Source organism: Geotrypetes seraphini, chromosome 2 (genome assembly GCF_902459505.1).
Source record: "Geotrypetes seraphini chromosome 2, aGeoSer1.1, whole genome shotgun sequence".
Taxonomy (NCBI): Eukaryota; Metazoa; Chordata; class Amphibia; order Gymnophiona; family Dermophiidae; genus Geotrypetes; species Geotrypetes seraphini.
The window spans coordinates 12722420-12744834 of record NC_047085.1 but is presented as its reverse complement, the minus strand read 5'-3'; the positions used below and the strand labels follow the sequence as shown (position 1 = coordinate 12744834).

Below are 22415 nucleotides of genomic sequence, written 5' to 3'. Positions count from 1 at the left end.
CTGACTCAGGGGCTTCAGGATAAAATAACATTATTCGCCGACGACGCTAAACTATGCAATACAGTAAGTGAATGTAATTTACAGGATAGTATGGCACAGGACCTGCTTACATTGGAAAGATGGTCCTCAACCTGGCAGCTGGGCTTCAACGCTGGGAAATGCAAGGTTATGCACCTCGGTAGCGGTAATCCATGCAGAAATTACACCTTGAATGGAGAAACTTTAACTAGTACTGGTTTGCAAGCAAAATTCGTTCTAGAAGCATGCTCGTAAACCAAAGTGCTCGTATATCAAAGCCAATTTCTCCAGAAAGTAAGGGAAACTCGGATAATTTGTTCCACATCCCAAAAAGAACCCCCCCCCCCCGAGGCCACTAGTGCACTTCCACCCTACCCCACCCCACCCCCAGGAACCTGCTTCACCCCCCCTTGGTACCTCCCCCTAAACTCTTACCTCGAGCGGATACCAGCACACAGCACCAACCCACTGGACATATATGTGCGGTACTGAAAGAGCCTGCTGCTGATCTATGCTAGGCTGCTGCGGGGCCTTGAGCATCTGCGCATACTCAAGGCCTTCTGGCTCTCACTCTCTCCAAGATTCTCATGAGATTCTCGGTAAGGGTTTGGGGGGGCACGGGGTAGGGGGCTCGCATATCAAGTCAAACTTGGTTTGTGAGTCAAAGTTTGCAGGAGTGTTTTGCTCGTCTTGCAAAACACTCACAAACTGAGGTTTGACTGTATTTGTTTAGCAATTCCATTTTTCTCCTCATCACTCTCCACATATCGGTTCCTAGCATCTTTTAGTTTAGCAACTCCGTTTTTCATCTTCCTCTTTTCACTAATATATCTGAAAAAAATTGTGTCTCCCTTTTTTACATTTCTAGCCATTTGCTCTTCTGCCAGACGTATCGCTCTCTCTTTGCTTCTTTCAGTTTCACGTGGTAGTCCTTTCTATACTCCTCTTCTTGGGTTTTTAATATTTCAGGAATGCCAACTCTTTTGCCTTTATTTTCTCCGCCACTAGTTTGGAGAACCATATCGGTTTCCTTTTCCTCTTGTTTTTTTTATTTTCTTCACATAAAGGTCTGTAGCCATTTTTATTACTCGTTTCAGCTTAGACCACTGTTTTTTCACTTCTCTTATGTCCTCCCAACCTAATAGCTCTTTCTTCAGGTACTCTCCCATTTTATTAAAGTCCGTATGTTTGAAATCTAGGGCTTTAAGTATTGTGCGGCCATTCTCCACTTTAGCTGTTATATCAAACTAAACCATTTGATGATCGCTACTTCCCAGGTGAGCACCCACTCAAACATTAGAGATCTCTCCCCATTTGTGAGGACCAGATCAAATATCGCTTTTTCCCTCGTGGGTTCCATCACCATTTGTCTGAGCAGAGCCTCTTGAAAGGCATCCACAATCTTCCTACTTCTTTCTGTTTCCGCAGACGAAACTTTCCAGTATACATCTAATAGGTTGAAATCTCTCAACAGCAGCACCTCCTCTTTCTTTCCAAACTTTTGGATATCTACAATCAGATCTTTATCAATTTGCTGCAATTGGGTTGGAGGTCTGTAGACTACACCCACGTAGATAGAAGTTCCATCTTCTCTTTTCAGAGCGATCCATATCGCTTCTTCCTCTCCCCAGATCCCTTGCATTTCCATCGCTTGGATATTGATCTTTACATAGAGAGCTACTCCTCCACCTTTTTGGCTATCCCTGTCCTTTCTAAAAAGATTATTACATAACATTAGAGATTTCTATTCCGCCATTACCTTGCAGTTCAAGGCGGATTACAAAAGAGTTATAAATAGTGGGTTACAATGGAAGATCATTGGTGAATTCAAGAGAAGTTGAGGAGAAGAACAGGTAGTATCTGAGGGGAGGGAAGAAGGTGGAAGGAGGGAAGGTATTTGTGATGTTAAGAGTGTTTCAATGATTTCTTGAAGAGTATCGTTTTTATTTCTTTTCTGAATATCTTGTAGTCGGGGGTGGTTATCAGAAGTTTGGAGATTTGGTTATCTAGGTTTGCTGCTTGTGTTGCTAGGAGGCCATCATACAGTTTTTTCCTTTTGACTTCTTTGATTGGAGGGTGTGTGAAAGGGGGGTGTGTTTTTCTATGTCTGGTTGACGTAGTTTGGTTGAGGCGGTTGTTTAGGTAGATTGGGCTTTCTCCGTTTAAAGATTTAAATAGCATGCAGTAGAATTTAAATAGTATTCTTTCTTGAATTAGTAGCCAATGTGAGTCGATGTATGCCTCTGTAATATGGTCGTGTTTCTTCAGATGAGTCTCAGAGCTGTATTTTGGACTGTTTGCAGGGCAGGGGAGGTAGAGGATGTTGCAGTAATCCAGTAGACCTAGTATTAGGGATTGAACTATGAGCTGGAATTGTGGTCTTTCGAAGAATTTTTGTAATTGTCTTAAATTTCTCATAACTGCAAAATATTTCTGTATTGTTTTGTTTATTTGTGGCTGCATGGTGCAACATCTGTCTATAGTCATTCCTAGTAGTTTTAGGGTAGTTTGAATGGGGTAGTTGATTGAGTTGATTTCTATATTGGTTATGATTGGGACTTTGTTATTTTTGAGGAGGATGAATTTTGTTTTGTCTGGGTTGAGTTTCAATTTGTGATCTTTCATCCAGGTCCCGGTATGTTTGCATCCCATCCATGGGATTTATGGAACCATGTCTCTGTGATAGCAACAATATCCAGATCTGCCTCTAACATCAGGGCTTGCAGATCATGAACTTTGTTGCTTAGACGGCGAGCATTTGTGGTCATTGCTTTCCAGCTATTTTTCAGCTGTAATCTCCTTTTCTTATAGTTTTTTTGTTTTGTTTCATTTCCCGCTGCAATGCTAAGAAGTGAGTTGCTAATATTGTTTATGTTGCAATCTTTACTACCATCACATCTTGTCTTTTGCTGGGGGTGGCCTCTATAAATGCTCTTCATATCCCTACCTTCTAGTTTAAATGCCTAGAAACCTATTGCCTGAATTTCTCAGCTAGGATTCTTTTTCCTGCAATGATAAGGTGCAGCCCATCATTACAATACAGTCTTTTGTTTTTCCATGTATTGCCCCATCCTCCTATGTATCTAAAGCCTTCTAGATGACACCAGACTTTGAGCCACCTATTGAAGTTCTCAGTGTTCTGTACACGTTCCACACCCTTTCCATAAGTAGGCAGTACTTCTCAAAAACCATAGGTTAAAGCCTGGACATAGTCTTAGCCACTTGCAGGGACCCCTCTGGCGATTCCCAGTGATAAGTGACCAGCTTTGTGATATCTGGATGCAAGGGAAAGAATGTGGACAAAGTAACTAAGCCCACTGTGATGAAGGGGCTGGAGGTTCCAGCTTCAGTTCTCACAGCGAGGTAGATATAATGCCTGAGAGCACAGAGGCTTCAAACAACCTGTCCAAGACCAGTACCGCTTCTTGACTGCTGTTCTCATGAAGAGAACCAGCCAGAGAATCTGCATCCTTGGCTAATAATGGCATGGAATTGGACTTTCTATCCTAGTTTATGTCAGACTAAACATTCTAGTCCAGGGTCTGTGGTCTCGTCTGGTCGGGGCACCTGCTGTGCGGAAAATCCCTATGCCACTATCTCCACACTGAATGCAGACACTGAGGACCTTTGGCAGTTTAACTAGGCCTTCCACATAAGGTTCACAAAATCCAGGGTGAAGTCCTGTACAGTCCACCTGGGCTCTGTATCTTTGGAGAATTCTGGAAAGGGTCTCTTCTCTTGGGAGAATGCCTCCTGCTGATCCCTAGGTCTGGAGGACTCAGATGAGACTGAGCCCAAGGCTCCTGTCCCTTCCCCAAGCGGGTCATGGACGCTCCTCAGCAAGCCATCCAGCACAATCCTAAAATGATACAAGGGTAGGAAGACCTGAAGGGCCCATCCCTATCAATTTTAAGTCAAATCGAGGGATTTTGAGGCAGATGGAGGCTTTAGAAAAAAAAAAAATAATTTAAAATCCAAGAAGGCTGCCAGCAGCAAAATTACACCAAAAAATGGCACACGGGGACTCCTCTGAAGCACAAATAATGTAGGGAAAGGGGTTTTAGAGGAGGGTGACCTTGGTTCTGGCTTTCACTTTTGGAGACCTTCCCGTCCCCTGATTTTCCCCATAGCTATAATGGCCTTACTGTGCCATAGAAACACAGAAAATGACGGCAGAAAAGGGCCACGGCCCATCTAGTCTGCCCATACTAGTGACCCACCCCCTAACTTCCTCCATGAAGAGATCCCACATGCCAATCCCATCTTTTCTTAATATCTGGCACGCTGCTGGCCTCAATTACCTGTAGTGGAAGATTATTCCAGCAGTCAACCACCCTTTCGGTGAAGAAATATTTTCTAGTGTCGCCATGAAATTTCTCACCCCTGATTTTCAGTGGATGCCCTCTTGTTCCCGTGGGTCCTTTAAGAAAAAAGATATCTTCTTCCACCTCAATACGGCCCGTGATATATTTGAACGTCTTGATCATGTCTCCCCTTTCTCTGCGTTCCTCGAGTGAGTAAAGCTGCAACTTACCCAGCCGTTCCTCATATGGGAGATCCTTGAGTCCTGAGACCATCCTGGTGGCCATTCGCTGAACTGACTCAATTCTCTGCACATCCTTTTGGTAATGTGGTCTCCAGAATTGTACACGGTATTCCAGATGGGGTCTCACCATGGATCTGTACAACGGCATCATGACCTCAGACTTGACGGCTGATGAAACTTCTACGGATACAACCCATGATTTGTCTAGCCTTGGATGAAGCCTTCTCCACTTGATTGGCAGTCTTCATGTCTTCGATAATGATCACTCCCAAGTCTCGTTCTGCTACAGTCCTTGCTAGGATCTCACCATTTAGGGTGTAAGTCCTGCATGGATTTTTGCTGCCTAGATGCATGACCTTGCATTTTTTGGCATTGAAACTTAGTTGCCAAGTCTTTGACCAATGCTCCAGTAAGAGTAAGTCTTGCTTCATACTGTCGGGCATTGAGCTTTGTCGGGCACTGTGCTTCTGTCTACAATGTTGCATAGTTTAGTGTCATCGGTGAATAATGTAATTTTACCTCGAAGCCAAGTCTCTTATGAAGATGTTAAATAGGATCGGGCCTAAGACCATGTGCCTGCCTGTTTCAGCTTAGGAGTGCAACTGGGACAAATGGAGAACTCTGCCTCACAGGTTTGTGGGATGAACTTGGTCTTTGTGCTGCCAGTCAGACTGAGCCTCAACCCTCGGGAAACCTCATGCTGCGAAGGGGGAGAGGTCCATGCAGTCAGACCACTATTAATCCCAGCTAAGCCGGAAAGGAGACAAAACAGCCCGAGATCAAGCTCCTGATAAATCAGGGATGTGAACAGCTACACAGAGGATGCCCTCCCCAACCAGATCTAAAAAGATACCAATGCAGGCAGGCTTGCTAGGTGTCGCTGAGGGCAGATCCTGCTAGCAGCAGACTTCTGCAACATGAGTCTGCGTCTTCTCATAGGCAGAGGTCCCAGGAAGTGGGAACTCTGGGCAATGAGCCTCCAACCAAACACTAAGAAAAAATACTTGAAAACAATAAATCTGCAGAGCAACTTGCTTGCAGAAAAAAAGCAGCTGTTTGGGAAGGAGGCAGAATTCAAAGATGACTGGCCGCATAACCCCATAGCTCAGCACTTCTAGACAGTCTATAAAAAAGGAAAGGGCGACGTCTTTCCAACCAAAGATGAAGTCTTTATACAGAAAACTGTTGTTGGGACAACAGTTTTCTAAATAAAGACTATCTCTGGTTGGAAAGATGTCTCCTTTGCCTTTTTTTAGGCTGTCTATATGCCAAGGCAAGGTGTTCTTTTGCCTGTCAGCACTAGAAATACTAAAGTAAATAAACAAATTAGTGAGCAAAACCTTATCAGAATTGGAGTGAAAGAGTGGCCAAATGGTTAGAGTTTCTGCCTCAGCATCCTGAGAATGCAAGTGGTGCTCCCTGTGATCCTGGGCAGGTCATTTAACCCTCCATTGCCCCATAGTTAGAATGTGAGCTTGCCAGGGAAAATAGAGAAAATACATGGAGTACTTGATTACTAGTTAACCAATATACATGGGGATTGATAAATTAAGTTTCTGGCTGCTTGAGAGTTACTATTAAAAATAGACCCAACTAATACTATACCTCATACTATGCCATATCCATAAACTGATCCAGACAAACTACCAGACATGGGGTAGGCAAAGTGTGGGCATACTCAGGTGTGGCATGCCAAGTTTACACTTAAATTTCCACCAGAAATTGATTTTATTTTCAATTTTATTTAAAGTACTGGTTACTTGAGAGTTCTGGTTAATTGAGTTCTGGCTAACAGAGAGTCAATTGTATTATAAACTGCTTTGATATCTTTGGAGGAAAGACAGTATATCAAATAAAGATAACCATAACATCTGGACACTAGTCTCACTTACCTTTGTGGAGGTTTTGGTTCTCCAACTCTAAATTGGCAACTCTTGCAATGAAGTCACAGTGATCAGCTCCTGTAGGAGGTGCTGGACTCTGCAAACAAGGAAACAACATGATTGAAAATATTTTCTAATATCAATTCCAACTGAAACAGTGACTATACAGGAAGTCTGCAGATTCAAACTGGATGTCTATCACCCTGCATGTAATGCTTAGAAGTACTCAGGTTCCAGGAGAGACTTCTGCTAACAAAGATGAAAGCTGACAGAAGCAGCAGGGACAGAATGATCATCAGTAATTCTTTTAAGATCTGTTAGTCTGTCTGCAGTTGCAAAGCCATGGTTTTCCAAGATAACCGGAACAAGTGCGAGTGAAGATGTAGAAAATTTCCCATGTTACCTATGATGGCCAACCATGCTAACTGCCAAGACAAAAACTATGAATATATTTTGTAATTTTTCTGGGCAAAGACCAATGTGACCTCATTTGCTTCATCATCTTCAGAATATTAGATGTTCAAATCCTGTGCTGCCCCTTGGGACCCTTGGCAAGTCACTTAATCCTAGACTGATCCTAGATTGTAATCCACTTAAAACACCTTGCAAAAGTGGTACATAAAACCTCATTCCCTTTGCCAGCCAAACACTCAAGAGATTAAAAGCTAGAATTTAAGCATTAGTTTGTAATCTTTTCTGATCCTCAGTAAAAGCAAAATGAGCAATTACTTAATTTTATTCTACTAAAAATAACTAACTTGTAATTGTAGTACTGTAATAAAGGTTAAGCCTGAAACAATTTCATGATTTCCAGATCAACTACTTCCCCCTCCTCCCCCCAAAAAAGACCCCCAAAAAACAAAACAAAACTCTAATTTAGGTAAATTTCTAGCCTCTGGTTTTACTTAGGTCTTACTACCGTATTTTCACGCAAATAACACGCACCCGTATAAAACGCGCACACGTGTATAGCGCGCAGAAATCACGATGATAAGCACAAAAACTTTGGTATAACGCGCTCACGATTATACCGCGCATGCTGCCCGACTCTCCGTTCACCCCCCTGACTTCCGTGCACTGCCCCGCCTCTCCGTGCGCTGTCCCGACTCTCCGTTCACCCCCCCTGACTTCCGTGCACTGCCCCGACTTTCCGTGCGCTGTCCCGACTCTCCGTTCACCCCCCCTGACTTCCGTGCACTGCCCTGAATTTCCGTGCGCTGTCCCGACTCTCCGTTCACCCCCCCTGACTTCCGTGCACTGCCCCGCCTCTCCGTGCGCTGTCCCGACTCTCCGTTCACCCCCCCCTGACTTCCGTGCCCTGCCCCGCCTCTCCGTGCGCTGTCCCGACTCTCCGTTCACCCCCCCTGACTTCCGTGCACTGTCCCCCCTTGAAGGTCTGTCCCCATCCTGAAAGCCTGATGCCCCCCCCGACGTCCGATACATCCCTCCCCCCGAAGGACCGCCGACTCCCCAACAATATCGGGCCAGGAGGGAGCCCAAATCCTCCTGGCCACGGCGACCCCCTAACCCCACCCCGCACTACATTACGGGCAGGAGGGATCCCAGGCCCTCCTGCCCTCGACGCAAACCCCCCTCCCCCCAACGACCGCCCCCCCCAAGAACCTCCGACCGCCCCCCCAGCCGACCCGCGACCCCCCCTGGCGACCCCCACGACCCCCCCACCCCCCTTCCCCGTACCTTTGGTAGTTGGGCCAGAAGGGAGCCCAAACCCTCCTGGCCACGGCGACCCCCTAACCCCACCCCGCACTACATTACGGGCAGGAGGGATCCCAGGCCCTCCTGCCCTCGACGCAAACCCCCCTCCCCCCCAACGACCGCCCCCCCCAAGAACCTCCGACCGCTCCCCCAGCCGACCCGCGACCCCCCTGGCGACCCCCACGACCCCCCCACCCCCCTTCCCCGTACCTTTGGTAGTTGGCCGGACAGACGGGAGCCAAACCCGCCTGTCCGGCAGGCAGCCAACGAAGGAATGAGGCCGGATTGGCCCATCCGTCCTAAAGCTCCGCCTACTGGTGGGGCCTAAGGCGCGTGGGCCAATCAGAATAGGCCCTGGAGCCTTAGGTCCCACCTGGGGGCGCGGCCTGAGGCACATGGTCGGGTTGGGCCCATGTGCCTCAGGCCGCGCCCCCAGGTGGGACCTAAGGCTCCAGGGCCTATTCTGATTGGCCCACGCGCCTTAGGCCCCACCAGTAGGCGGAGCTTTAGGACGGATGGGCCAATCCGGCCTCATTCCTTCGTTGGCTGCCTGCCGGACAGGCGGGTTTGGCTCCCGTCTGTCCGGCCAACTTCCAAAGGTACGGGGAAGGGGGGTGGGGGGGTCGTGGGGGTCGGCCAGGGGGGTCGCGGGTCGGCTGGGGGGGCGGTCGGAGGTTCTTGGGGGGGGGGACGGTCGTTGGGGGGGGGGGGGGTTTGCGTCGAGGGCAGGAGGGCCTGGGATCCCTCCTGCCCGTAATGTAGTGCGGGGTGGGGTTAGGGGGTCGCCGTGGCCAGGAGGGTTTGGGCTCCCTTCTGGCCCGATATTGTCGGGAAGTCGGCGGTCCTTCGGGGTGGGGGTGCGAGTGGTCCTGTCGGGGGGGGGGGATGTATCGGACGTCGGGGAGTCGGCCGGGCAAGAGGGCTTGGGCTCCCTCTTGCTCCGATCGTGGATGCGGGTGCGGGTGGGAGCGCGTGCGAGTGGTCGTTCGGGGTGGGGGTGCGAGTGGTCCTGCTGGGGGGGTGAATCGGGCGTCGGGCGGGGTGGGAACTATGTTTGAAAACTTTCGTATACCGCGCTCACGCATATAACGCGCGAGGGGTATGCGCGGTAGGTAAAAACGCGTATAACGCGCGCGTTATATGCGTGAAAATACGGTACTTTATTTTGCCATTTGTACCATTCATATGGCTAATTCAGAGAAAAAGAAAAAAATGAAGGTAGATAAAGACCATATGGCCTATCTAGTCTGCCCAACCATACCATCCACTATCTCCTCATCTCCACAGAGATTCAGATACGCTCCTCGTCGTCACCATAATCATCCACTGAGAGGCCGTTTCAAGCATTCAACAATTTTTCAGTGAAAGATTACTTCTGAATCTGTCCTCCCTCACCCTTTCAAATGAAGGACAACTCCAGAGAGGGCAAAGGATGAAGTTTGAGGTATTAGGCCCAAGAGCAATCTAAGGAAATACTTCTTTACAGAAAGGGTGGTAGATGTGCAGAATAGTCTGAATTCAAGAAAGCGTGGAGCAAAGATGTGGCATCTCCTAGGGAGAGGAGGAGATGGTGGATGCCGCGGATGGCCTTTATTCTCACAAATCTGTAAACAGTTAATTTTTTGAGCAATTTCTTCCCTTTATTTTCTGTATTATAATCCACAGTAGCAATAGTCAACCAACAGGCTTCTCATTTATAATAATAATAATTTACTTTCTTATATACCGCCCAACTGGAAGTTCCAGGCAGTTCACAGCAAGAGAACTGAGACATATCAGCAAAGACACAAAATACAGTAGAATTCAGTGGAATACAATACAGTGAAATAAAATATGATGCAGTACAATGTAATATAATGTGAAATCATCACAGAAATTTACCAAACAAATAGGTTTTTATCAATTTTCTGAACTCAAGGTAAGATTGGGATTGGGCAATTTACACTACAAACCTTTAAAAAAGTGAAACAAATGAGCTGAAGCTTAATTAAATCTCTAAGATTACAAGAAAGGTTCTCTCTCTAGGAGAAATTTTAATAATACTCATTTTTATCTTTAGATTTTGCTAATGGAACTATTTAAATCTGAGGAGAACATGCTACTTATAACCTATTCCAGGCCAGAAAGTTTATGGCAAGATCAGCTTTTGATGCATTTGATGTGGCATCCAGAACATTGGCTATGTCTACTATGAGAAGGCTACGAGTCTCTGACGTGGACATTAATGTTCAAGATCGTCTAGCAAATATTCCCTATCTTGCTGAAGAACTCTTTGAGGACAAAGTCAAGGATGCCACTCAAAGACGTACACGACATGAACAAAGCTGGAACTTAACGGGCTCCAAGGCTAAGACTCAACCATTTAAGTCTTTCCAGAGACCTGCTTCCTTTTCATATAAAGAGGCGTTATCCAACCACCTCATCCTCTTCCAAACCCCCACCATAGAAGAGGAAGAAATCAAAGAAGCCTCAAACTTCAGCTCCTCAAAAACCAGCTCAGTCGTCTTACATGCTTCTAGGGAGCATACTCTTCAAGGCACGATATGTTACTACTTCACATATCACTATACTCACTAGCACTCGGTGATTATGGCATGCAATTTACTTCTTCACCTCAAGGGACCTCAGAACGCCACCCAAATCAACATGATTGGCATGGCAGCACTCCTCACAGGTTCCCTTCTTTTCCCGGTGTGTAATTTCTTTATCTAAAATTTCCCACAGCTTCATCTATTCTGTCTTAAGGATGTTGTGAATGGGTACAGTTGCAGCTTCCTCAAAATTAAGTATGTCTGAAATTTATGCCCTGAGTTCATCTGCAACCTCCAACTTAAATGGGATGGTCTGGGCAATCTCCCAAACAAAATTTATAAAGAAGAGTTCCATTCTCCTTTCAATGGAAGGGTGGGGATCTGAAGGAATGACCAAATAACCCACCTGAAAGAAGCTGGGGCTCTTCCTCAGAACCCCAGGATCAGTCCAAAATAAGACGGGGTAGTAGTCTTCTGTTTGAATCTGCAGCTGACTCAACTGATTGGACTCATGACCAGGTTCTGAGTGACAGTGCCAAGGAATAGTATGGGACAAGGCCTTTGAGGAAGCTTCCTCCCCCAAAAAGGCTAGGCACTGACACCAACCCTAATGCCCCTCCAGGCAATAGTGTTAATGTACAGCCAACAAGGACAGCAGGGCCTCCAGCATAGATTGGACCAACCAGAGCCTGACACTTACACCCTCAATGCTTCAGCGTTACATGCCAGTTGAGAAGATGCCCCAGCTCTACCTAGGGCATAGTCTGATTCTACTTTAAGAACAGGAACTGGCAAAAGGCAGATACTCAGTGATCAGGTCCATAGAAGGTATCAATCAGGGTCAAATCAGAAGACTGGTCCTGGCCTGACAGAAGCTGGCATATTGGCATCAAATTTTTGAAAAGGGGAAACAAGCTTCAACATAGACATGTCTCTGATACTGGCACCATGTCTTAAAGGGAACCAATGCTGATTGACCTCTGCTTGAGATCAGAACTCCTCAAAGCCAATGAGGACAAATATCAAAACCTTGCTCATCTTTGGATTGGGGTTGGAAAGATTATACTGTATAGTTCTGCCCCAAACATGGCACACAGGAAGAACTTAAAATCACTGGGAGTTTTCTGGGACTTGCTGGGAAAGATAGCCAAAGTAAAATCAAACACCTCAATTTTGAAAAGGAAAGAAAAATTTCAACCTGGCTGAAATGATCAGGCTAAGGAAGCAAATGAGCTGTGGAAAAACAAAGAAAACCTAAAGTGCCAAAAACACTAAAAGGGAAAATAAGGGGATATTTGTCCTGTGCAGTACCTACACGCTGTGAAATAAAGTCAAGGCTATAAGCCAAGGGAGAGACAAGCTGTGGAGAGAACAGAAGAGCACGTCCTCGCTGAGGACTGAAAAATTGCAGGCAGACCTTAGGAAATTGGAAGACTAGGCATCCAAATGGCAGATGAAATTTAATGTGAACAAATGCAAAGTGATGCACATTGGGAAGAATAATTCAAATCGCAGTTATCCTATGCTAGGGTCCACCTTGGGCATCAGCACCCAAGAAAAAGATCTGGGTGCCAATGTAGACACTACACTAAAATCTTCTGCCCAGTGTGTGGTAATGGCCCCCCCTATAAAAGCAAATAGGACACTAGGAATTATTCGCAAAGGAATGGTAAATAAGACCAAGAATATTATAATGCCTCTGTCATTCCATGATGAGGAGTGTGTGGCACAGTGGTTGGATCTACAGCCTCAGCACCCTCAGGTTGTGGGTTCAAACCCCGCGCTGCTCCTTGTGACCCTGGGCAAGTCACTTAATCCTCCTTAGCCCCAGGTACTTTAGATAGATTGTGAGCCCACCGGGACAGATAGGGAAAATGCTTGTGTACCTGATTGTAAAAACCGCTTAGATAACCTTGATAGGCGGTATATAAAATCCTAATAAAACTTGATATGAGAGCTCACCATCAGCATTGCGCACAGTTCTGGTCAACATCTCAAAAAAAAAAAAAAAAAAAAATATTGCAGAATTACAAAAGGTTCAAAGAAGAGGAATCAAACTGATAAAGGGAAGGGAATGAACATAAGAATTGCCGCTGCTTGGTCAAACCAGTGGTCCTTCTTGCCCAGCAGTCTGCTCATGCGGCGGCCCTTAGGTCAAAGACCAGTGCTCTAAATGAGTCTAGCCTCACCTGCGTACGTTCCAGTTTAGCAGGAACTTGTCCAACTTTGTCTTGAATCCCTGGAAGGTGTTTTCCCCTATAACAGACTCCGGAAGAGCGTTCAGGTTTTCTACCACTCTCTGGGTGAAGAAGAACTTCCTTACGTTTGTACAGAATCTATCCCCTTTTAACTTTAGAGAGTGCCCTCTCGTTCTCCCTACCTTGGGTGGACAATCTGCCTTTATCTTCTAAGTCTATTCCCTTCAGTATCTTGAATATTTTGATCATGTCCCCTCTCAGTCTCCTCCTCCTTAATTGCTTCTGATAATTTCAGCTATACACAGCTGAAAGCAGTGCAACATGCAGAAAGATGCAGGAAAGTGCTTGCAGGAGTGAGGCAGGCAACGTTCCAGAACAATGGTAACATATTGAGGGCCTCAAAATAGTACCCAGCAGGCCTTATGTGGCCCCTGCCTCTCGTATGAAGAAAGGCTAAAGAAGTTGGGGCTCTTCAGCTTGGAAAAGACAGCTGAGGGGGGATATGAATGAAGTCTACAAAAGCAGGTCCAAGTGGATCAATTTTTTTACTCCATCAAAACTTACTGTACAAAGATTAAGGGGGAGACACTCAAAGTAACAGGGAAATACTTTTAAAACTAATAGGAGGAAGCATTTTTTTCACTAAGAGAATAGTTAGCTCTGGAACTTGTTGCCAGAGGATGTGGCTACAGCAGTTAACATAGTTGGGTTTGAAAAAGGTTTGGGCAAGTTTTTGGAAGGAAAGTCCTTAATCTGCTATTGAGATGGACAAGAGGAAAAGCCATGGAAGAGGGCCTGGGATAGGCACATAGGATCTCTCATGTAATTCTTCCCGCTAAAGAAATTTTGACAGTGGTGGTACTGAGGCCTGAAAAAAAGCTCCAACAAAGTTGTGTTTGAAGAACGGTTAGACTTGGGAAATAGAGAATAAATTTTGTAGAACAGCTTAGCCGATGTCAGGTAGTTACGGGCTGTCTCGACACTTTAGCACTGTCGTACCAGGCTTGGTGGATGATGTCGCCCACATGTGAGAATATATGCCTGCTTGTCCTGGGATAAGAAAACAACAGGAAGGCACAAAGGAGCTGATTCTCGTCATGCTGCCAAATGTTAGGCGGCTGTAGGCATCCTACCACCGCCTAACTTAATTGCTTTAATTGGTGATAAATGATGCAGTAATTGGCTGCGTCGTTTAAAACCAATTAAAAGGTGATTAACAAAGAAAAATAGCCACTGCTATGCAGCCTCCCAGACTGGCACCTACCTCCCTGGCAGCTAGTGGCACTGTGATGCCGAAGTCCGGAAGGGGGCATAGTTAGGGGCGGTGCCAGTCATTGGCATCACTATGTGCCACTGGCCACGATTCTGACATGATCCTAGACTCTGGAAATGTAGGCCTGTGAAACCCTGGCTTACATTTCTGGTGCCAAGGGTCCCATCAAGCCATGATTTTGGAAGCAGCACCTCTCAGGTGCCCATTTTGTAAGTGCTTCCAGAATCAGCCCCATGCTGACATCAGGCAGGAAGGCACCTGCATGAGCATGATATGGGTACCCATGTGAGAATGTAATGCCTGCTTGTCCTCGGAAACTGTCTATATAATATATAATCTGTATAAAAAATTTCTACCAGAGAGTCACCAAGCAATGCTGCCTGTGATAACCCAATAATATCTGGGCATATTTGTAATGCTTAAAATGAACTCAGTAAAATAACTGTTTGAGGACCAGTGGCATAAGTATCTTTTCTGCAAAGAATTTTTATTCTAGATTAGGTTAGCCAAGTTTCAATCCTTGCTTTCTTTCCCCTCCCCCACCCCCCCAAAAAAATTATGCTAGTGGTTCTGTTTCACCAGTTCAGCAGAACAAATTTCATGCACTAAACACACGATTCACCAAGTTCAGAAAAAATATTAGCAACAAGCACAGATAGATTATGAAGCACTAGCATGCAAAGCTTCAGAGAGTTATGTGCAAACAAATGTTTTTGGCATCACTTTTCTTATAAATTTCACCTTTGAAAACATATTTCAGGATAGTGGAACTATCAAAGCCAAGGTACCTGGGAGCAGACAATATTCTGAACCCACTTAAGACATCAGAAAATATATCAAGATACTCTACAGTCACACTGATTCAAGGTAAAGAGCTCAAAAATCAACAAGAAAATATCCTCAAATGTTAAGCTATAAATTTAGCTTAACATTTTTATCCAGCAGTATCCAATTTGCCCTTTAGATTGCAAATGGCCATCGGCCCCTGCTCAGCTTTTAATACCATGAGCTTTCCTTCATAGGTTCCATTATCCTCTTACTGCTGTCTGATTCAGCCTAGCCATCAAACATTTTTAGGCAAAAATCCCAGATTTGGCTCTATCTAGAACCCATGAATATATAGCAAGCCAAGTCAGATATAAATTTAGTTCAGGAGGTTCTTAATCTGAGACACAAAGCAGTCTAATTTTTAAGATCCACAATAAATATGCATAAGAAATTTACATGCACTGCCTCTACTGTATGCAAATATCATGCATATTCTTTGCCAGTAGCTGTGTAATGAAGACAGGGCTGAGACTCTTGCTGCAGTGCAATGACTGGCATGCCCTCTCTTGAGGCCATGATCAGCGTTACAACACACAGGATTCAATACCCAGTCTCTCTCCCAATTGTTGCAGAAGTTAGTGGAAAAGTACTCAGCTAAAATGTTTCAATCTGAGCATAACTAACCCCTCACCACCCAGTGTCTCCTATGCATTTATTCTCTTTCCTCAGAATTCAAGAGGGGAAGTCAAGAATAAGAGGATCCTTGGCATACAAAAAAAAAATAATGCAGAATCCACATTAGATGTCAGTAGGACAAGGCTCAAAATGCTTATCTCTTGCACAACAAAAAGCAGATAAAAGATTTCTAAGACATCAAGTCTGTATCTGCTGCATTAAGTTCGCATTTTTACTTACCTGTAATGGACATGTCTTCACAAACAGTAAGATAATTTGCTTATCTTAGTAGGGAAGCCAAGAGGCTGATTATTCTGCTGTCCACAGAATATCCCCCACCCCACCTACAAGAGAGGAGCAAAATTGGCCTCACAAATAGGACTTCCTCAAAATTAAACATCTCAATACTGACTGCAAAATTTCCCAACAAGGCACTGCAGCATGCAAAAGCAAATACTTCCTGAAACAAAACCTAATTAGGGATCCTTAGAGGATTAAATAAGGGCAAGAAAATCCTGAGCTAGGGAAACATGAAAGCAACCAAATATCAGCACTCAGGTCAAATATTTCAGCCCTGTAGAATCCTATGGTTAAAAGGGTGGTTTAATGGGCTGAGTAATCAGATGAAATGTCCCATGGACAGGTGGTCTCTTGACTGGGAGGATTCCACCACATTCCTTTATGAATTCAGACAATACACTTTTCCCTCCTTATTCGCGGTTTCAGCATTCACGGTTTCTAGCTTGCTGGCTCCTCCCCCAATTACATCAGCTTGCATAGAGAAACCGCTAATTTACAGAAGAAAAAAAAAAAAAATCTGCCGATTCCCAGCACTTTCTTCACCATGTTTTGTCTTTCCTTCAAGAACAGGCCAGGTCTCCCACCATGTTATTCGTGGTTTCACCATATTCACGATGTTTTTTAATAGAAAACAGTGAATAACACATGAAAAAGTTATTTGCGGTTTTTCTGTAATGTCACTGTCTGTATACAGTCTCTTCCCCTGTAAACCGCTTTGAACAGTCTGTGGTATGGCGGTATATAAAAATAAAATAATAATAATTGTATTTCTTGTATACCACTATACCGTCACTGCTGGGTCAGACCAGTGGTCCATCCTGCCCGGCAGTCCGCTCATGCAGTGGCTCCCAGGTCAAAGACCAGTGCTCTAAATGAGTCCAGCCTCACCTGCGTACGTCCCAGTTTAGCAGGAACTTGTCCAGCTTAGTCTTGAAACCCTGGAGGGTGTTTCCCCTATGACAGACTCCTTGAAGAGCGTTCCAGCTCTCCACCACTCTCTGGGTGAAGAAGAATTTCCTTAAGTTTGTATGAAATCTATCCACGTTGAACCTCATTTGCTGTGTCAATGCCCATTTCTCGAGCTTGATTATGTCACTGTAGATCTTCGCAATCCCCCTGTGTCTTCACTACTCTGAATAACTTCATATCGTCCACAAATTTAATCACCTCACTCATCGTACCAATGTCCAGATCGTTTATAAAGATGTTGAAAATCCCAGGTCCAAGCACCAAGCCCTGTGGCACCCCACTGGTGACACTCTTCCAGTCCAAGTACTGTCCATTTACCCCCACTCTCTGTTTCCTATGCTCCAGCCACGTGAGTATTTCACCCTTGATTCCATGGCTTGCAATTTTACCAAGTAGTCATTCATGTGGAAACTCGAACGCCTTCTGAAAATCCAGATATACAATGTCGACCGGGTCGCCCTTGTCTATCCGCCTGTTTATTCCCTCGAAGATGTGCAGCAAGTTCATCAGGCAAGATCTGCCTTTGCTGAAACTGTGCTGGCTGGTCCTCATTAAACCGTTTCCGTCAAGGTGATCAATGATGCAGTCCTTTATCAGCGCCTCTACCATCTTTTCCGGTACCGAGGTCAGACTCACCGGTCTGTAGTTTACTGATCTCCCCTTGAACCTTTTTTGAAGATCGGCGTACCATTCACCATCTTCCAGTCATCCGGAATCTTTCTTGATTTGATCGACAGATCGGCTATCAGTTGAAGCAGTTTAGCTATAGTCCCTTTCAGTTCCTTGATGACCCTCGGATGGATGCCATCAGGTCCCGGGAATTTATCACTCTTAAGCCTATCAATCTGCTTGCATACCTCTTCTAGACTGATCGTCAACTCTGTCAGTTTCCCGTCTTCATTTCCAGGCATCAGGACCAATGAATATCAAGTGTGAACAATGTACCTTTGATGCAGGTAACATCCTTAGTGTTTGATATAGCCTCAGGATATATGGAGACCGATGTTTCTGATGCCAAAGTCAATGGACTGTACTTCGCAGCACCAAAAATATGTTTGCACTGCTTTTCTCAACCACAAAGACCTCTCAGACATCTATGAACATAATTTTTTTTATGTTCAAATGATTTTTATTATTTCAACAAGAGCAAACAAATAGAAATGGCATACATATCCAAAATTAACAGTACAAGCTCACACCCACCCCTCCCACCCCACCCCACCCTCCCCACCCCAAGAGTCCAATGCCACTAGAAAGATTGAGAGTTAAAGATATTCCTAACAATTCAAGAGTCTACTGCGAGCATACGGTGTGAGGTCCTGCCAGAAGCACTCCCAGGTCTGACAGAATGTGCGGCCCGGTCCACGATCCAAATCTCCCACTTGTCTTCGCTCCAGCGTCGCATGAACAATCATCAACGCTCTCCATTGAGGATAGGAAGGTGGATCTCAGGACAGCCAGTTAGTAAGAATTGCCTTCTTCCCCATCAAAAGCACTCTAGTGACGAAAGCTGACATGCCTTTGGGTTTGGGCGCGGCTATATTATAATGGCCAAATAAAGCTCTCAGTTGTGGAAGCCAACGCCTCCTCCAAAGCTGCGTAATATAGTGCCCCAAATGTCGCCAAAACTGTTGAATTTTGGGGCAATTCCAAAACATATGCCCCAATGAAGTGTGAGCTTGAGCGCATTTCGAGCAAGAGTGAGTTGTAGTAATCCCCATCCGGGAAGCACGTTCCAGCGGGATGTACAGTCTCAGAACAATTTTCAACTGCATTTCCCAGTGGATAATATTGGGAGACACCCTCCGAATATTCCTCAGTGTCCTCTGTAGCTGTTGAGCCGTTAATGTGCAGTGCAAGTCCTCAGCCCTTGCTGCTGCTAAAATGTCCAAATTGGGGCCAGAATGACCATCCCGGATCCCCACTAGGTGAAATCAAAGCGGAATCCGCTGTTGCGCTGAAAGGCTGAAGAGTTCTGAAAGGGCCTCCCTGTTGTCTTCCTCAAGATGGTGCGCCGGAAGAGACTGTACGTAATGTCGAATTTGGTAATAGGCAAAAAAGTCATTGGGCTGTAAAGTAAATGTTTGCTGTAATTCAGCAAAAGTTGCCAGCCTCCCCTCCTCTGAGAATAAGTGAAATAGATATTGAAGTCCCTGCATACCCCACCTCTGGAAGGCGATATTTTGCAGTCCAGGCTGAAAGGCTCCATTGCCCTAGATAGGTAAGTATAAAGAAACCTCAGAAGACAATCTAGCAGTTTTGCAAACCCATTTCCATGCTCGTCGAGCCGGTGGAAATATCGGGTACTGGGACACCAAAGGACAGAGCCGCGGATCCGCCGCATGCAAGAAATAACTCACATGATACGAGCCAACAAAGACAACTCCAGTGACGTCGCAGTAAAATCAGACGTCCCCCTAAACCAATCATTAATGTGTCTCATCTGACAAGCAATAGCATACCAATGTACATTTAATAAGCCATAACCCCCTCTTATCCCTGGGTAAGCACATTCTAAGAAATTGCATGCGGGGTCGCTTACCTCCCCAAAGAAAACGTTGTAAACCTTTTATTAACCGTGCTTTATGAGGATATGATAAAAGCAGGGGCAGGACTTGAAAACGATATAGCCATTTGGGAAAGAGCACCATATTAAAAAGAGCCACCCGTCCCGCTACTGTGAGGGGGAAAGTGGACCAATTTTGTAGGTCACGTAAAGTGTCATGGAGCAGTGGGGAAATATTGCAGTCATAAAGAGTCTTAAGGTCTCGGGGGATCCAAACACCCAAGTATCGAATCGAGTTCCCAGCCCAGGTAAAAGGAAATCGGCCTCTCCAGGTCTGCTGCAATGTTACCGGACCGGCTAAAGCAACAGATTTCTGATAATTCAAGGTGAAGCCCGAATAAAATTTGAATTCGGTGAGGGACTGCAGAAGGTGTCTGATGGAGTGATCGGGATCAGTAAGCATAAACAAGATGTCATCTGCAAAGGCTAACACCTTTAATGAGTGGTCTCCGAAATTTACCCCCGCTATATCAGGGTCCCGTAATACAGTACGAATAAATGGTTCCAAGTACAGTAAAAACAACAGGGGGGACAAAGGACATCCCTGCCTAGTGCCTCTTTCAATTAATATGGGATCAGTGATGGTGTCATTAACGAGTAGTCTCGCCCGCGGTGACGAGTATAGCGTGTGTAACGCTGAGGTGTACCAGCCCGTAATTCCCATAAAGTGCAGCACTTCGAATAGAAATGTCCAATTCACTTGGTCAAATGTTTGCGCAGCGTCCAAGCTAAGTAATAACATCGGGGTGTCATGAAATTGTATATGCGCTAATGACAAGAGTGCCTTTCGAACATTATGGACCGCCTGCCTGCCTTTTACAAATCCCACCTGTGCGGAATCGATAATATTTGGGAGAAGAGTGGCTAGTCTATCAGCCAATATTTTGGATAAAATTTTTATGTCTACATTTAATAAAGAAATGGGTCGATAGGACTCAGGAGCAGTGCTATCTTTACCGGGCTTCAAAATCAAAGTGATCAGAGCCTCATTCGCCCCCTCGGGAAAGTGATCATCCAGCGTTACCTGCGAATAATAGTCCCTAAGGAAGGGACTCAGCTGCTCCGCTAAAATTTTATAAAATTCTGCAGTAAAGCCATCCGGCCCCGGGGCTGAGAAATTTCTTTGATGCTTAATAGCTTGTGACAATTCTTTAGGAGTGATGGCTGCATTAAGTAACTCAACTTCTGGGTCAGAGAGCGGCGTTAGGCCAGAATCTGCCAAATAATCCCTAATAAGTGGAGCAGCGCCCGAGTCCCGGCGACCATAGATCTTCTGGAAATGAGCTTTAAAAACCTGCGCAATGTGTGCTGTGGAATGCTGTAGATGCCCCTCAGCATCCCTCAGTCCCAGTACAAAGCGATGACCTCGAGCCTGTGTAGTCAAGCGCGCTAACAATTTCCCTGCGCGATTGCCATAGCGATGGTAGCGGTATTTTTGATACAGAAGCATTTTAACCATACGTTCATGGATATGGGAATTAAGGGTCGCCTCCACAGAAATCAGGCATTCCCTAGTTGCTCGTGTAGGATATTGTGTATAGTGACGTTTAGCAATTGCCAATTCTTTTTCTAGCCGAAGGATGCTCCAAGATAACCGGCGATTCCGCGCTATAACATATGCTATACAATCCCCTCTGAGCACTACCTTGGCTGTGCTCCAAAACAGCGTCGGGTCATTACAGTGTTGACCATTGAAGGTCAGAAAGTCTTCCCATTTGGTTGTTAAATAAGTTTTAAAATGGTCATCCGAGTATAAATAACTAGGGAAGCGCCAGCGTACGGGTCCCCGAATGCCAAAGCCCACGTTCACGTTGATCCATATCATCGCGTGGTCAGAAATGACTACAGGACCTATAACCGCCGCATCCACATTTAGGAATGCCCTACTCGTGGTAAGAATATAATCTATTCTAGATTGAGTATTATGCGCCCTAGAGCGATGAGTATAATCCTGTTCTGTGACGTGTAAGAGCCTCCAGGGGTCAACTAAATCCAAAGTGGCACAGAGGTAAGGTATGCCTCTAGTTTGGGACGAGCTCAGGCTTTGTCCCGGCCCAGAGCGGTCACAGGTCGGGTCTAGAACTTGATTGAAATCTCTGGCTAAATAAACCGGAGCAGTAATGCGCTCTAAAAGCAATGCTGTGATGCCCTCAAAGAAGGCGTGATCATAAGTATTAGGTGCATAGATATTCAAAAGGTAAAAAGAGTATGTTCCCACCGTCATCTGTAACAATACATATCTGCCCAGTGTGTCAGCTGCAACCACTCTCGCGGTATATGGTAGGGACTTACGGATCAAGATGGCCACCCCCGCTCGCTTTTGTGGAGACGAGGCTGCATATACTGCGCCCACCCAGGACTTCCTCAACTTCTGATGCTCTAGCTCCGTCAATCAGATTTCCTGTAGACACGCTATATCTACTTTGTTGCGTTTTAACTGTGTTAAGATTTTAGTTCGTTTAATAGGGGAGGTGATGCCAGACACATTCCAGGAGGTTATTCTCAGGGTATTAGCTATACGGTGGAAGAGGGGCTAATATCCGCAAAAAATGTAAAGTATAGATAAAGAAACCGCCCCAGGTTCCCAGCCACACCCAAGGCAGCCAGAAAGCACTCAGGGCCTGCCCGAGTGCCTTCAATACAGTAAGCATGTTATCTGATAAGAAGCTCACAATAGCTTTCAAGCCTGCACTCTCTAGCATCCACATAGTACATATATAGTTATACAATAGCAAAGGGCTCCCCCCCATTCTATCCCCTCCCCCCTCTCCCTCCCTTCCCCGCCTATCCCCCTGTCGCATAGTTTCAGAATCACAACTAGGGGCCACCCTAGGGCGGTCCCTGAGGTGTGAAAGATCACAAAACAATGCCATTCCAGGCCCTGAGTCCCCAATAGTGCAAAGAGTACAGTTAAACAGTGTTAGCCCATTACTAGGAGAACATGTAAAAGACAACTTATCCACTACATACTA

At 45.4% G+C, this 22415-nt stretch overlaps 1 protein-coding gene across 2 annotated transcripts in view; it reads right to left on the bottom strand.

Moving 5' to 3' along the window:
• EEF1D (eukaryotic translation elongation factor 1 delta) overlaps positions 1-22415 on the bottom strand; it is a 98659-nt gene that overhangs the window by 19318 nt on the left and 56926 nt on the right. For both annotated transcript variants that reach the window (XM_033933042.1, XM_033933043.1), the window contains one exon: positions 6457-6544. In XM_033933042.1, the coding sequence (XP_033788933.1) occupies positions 6457-6544 (88 nt within the window). The remainder of the gene's footprint in view (positions 1-6456; positions 6545-22415) is intronic.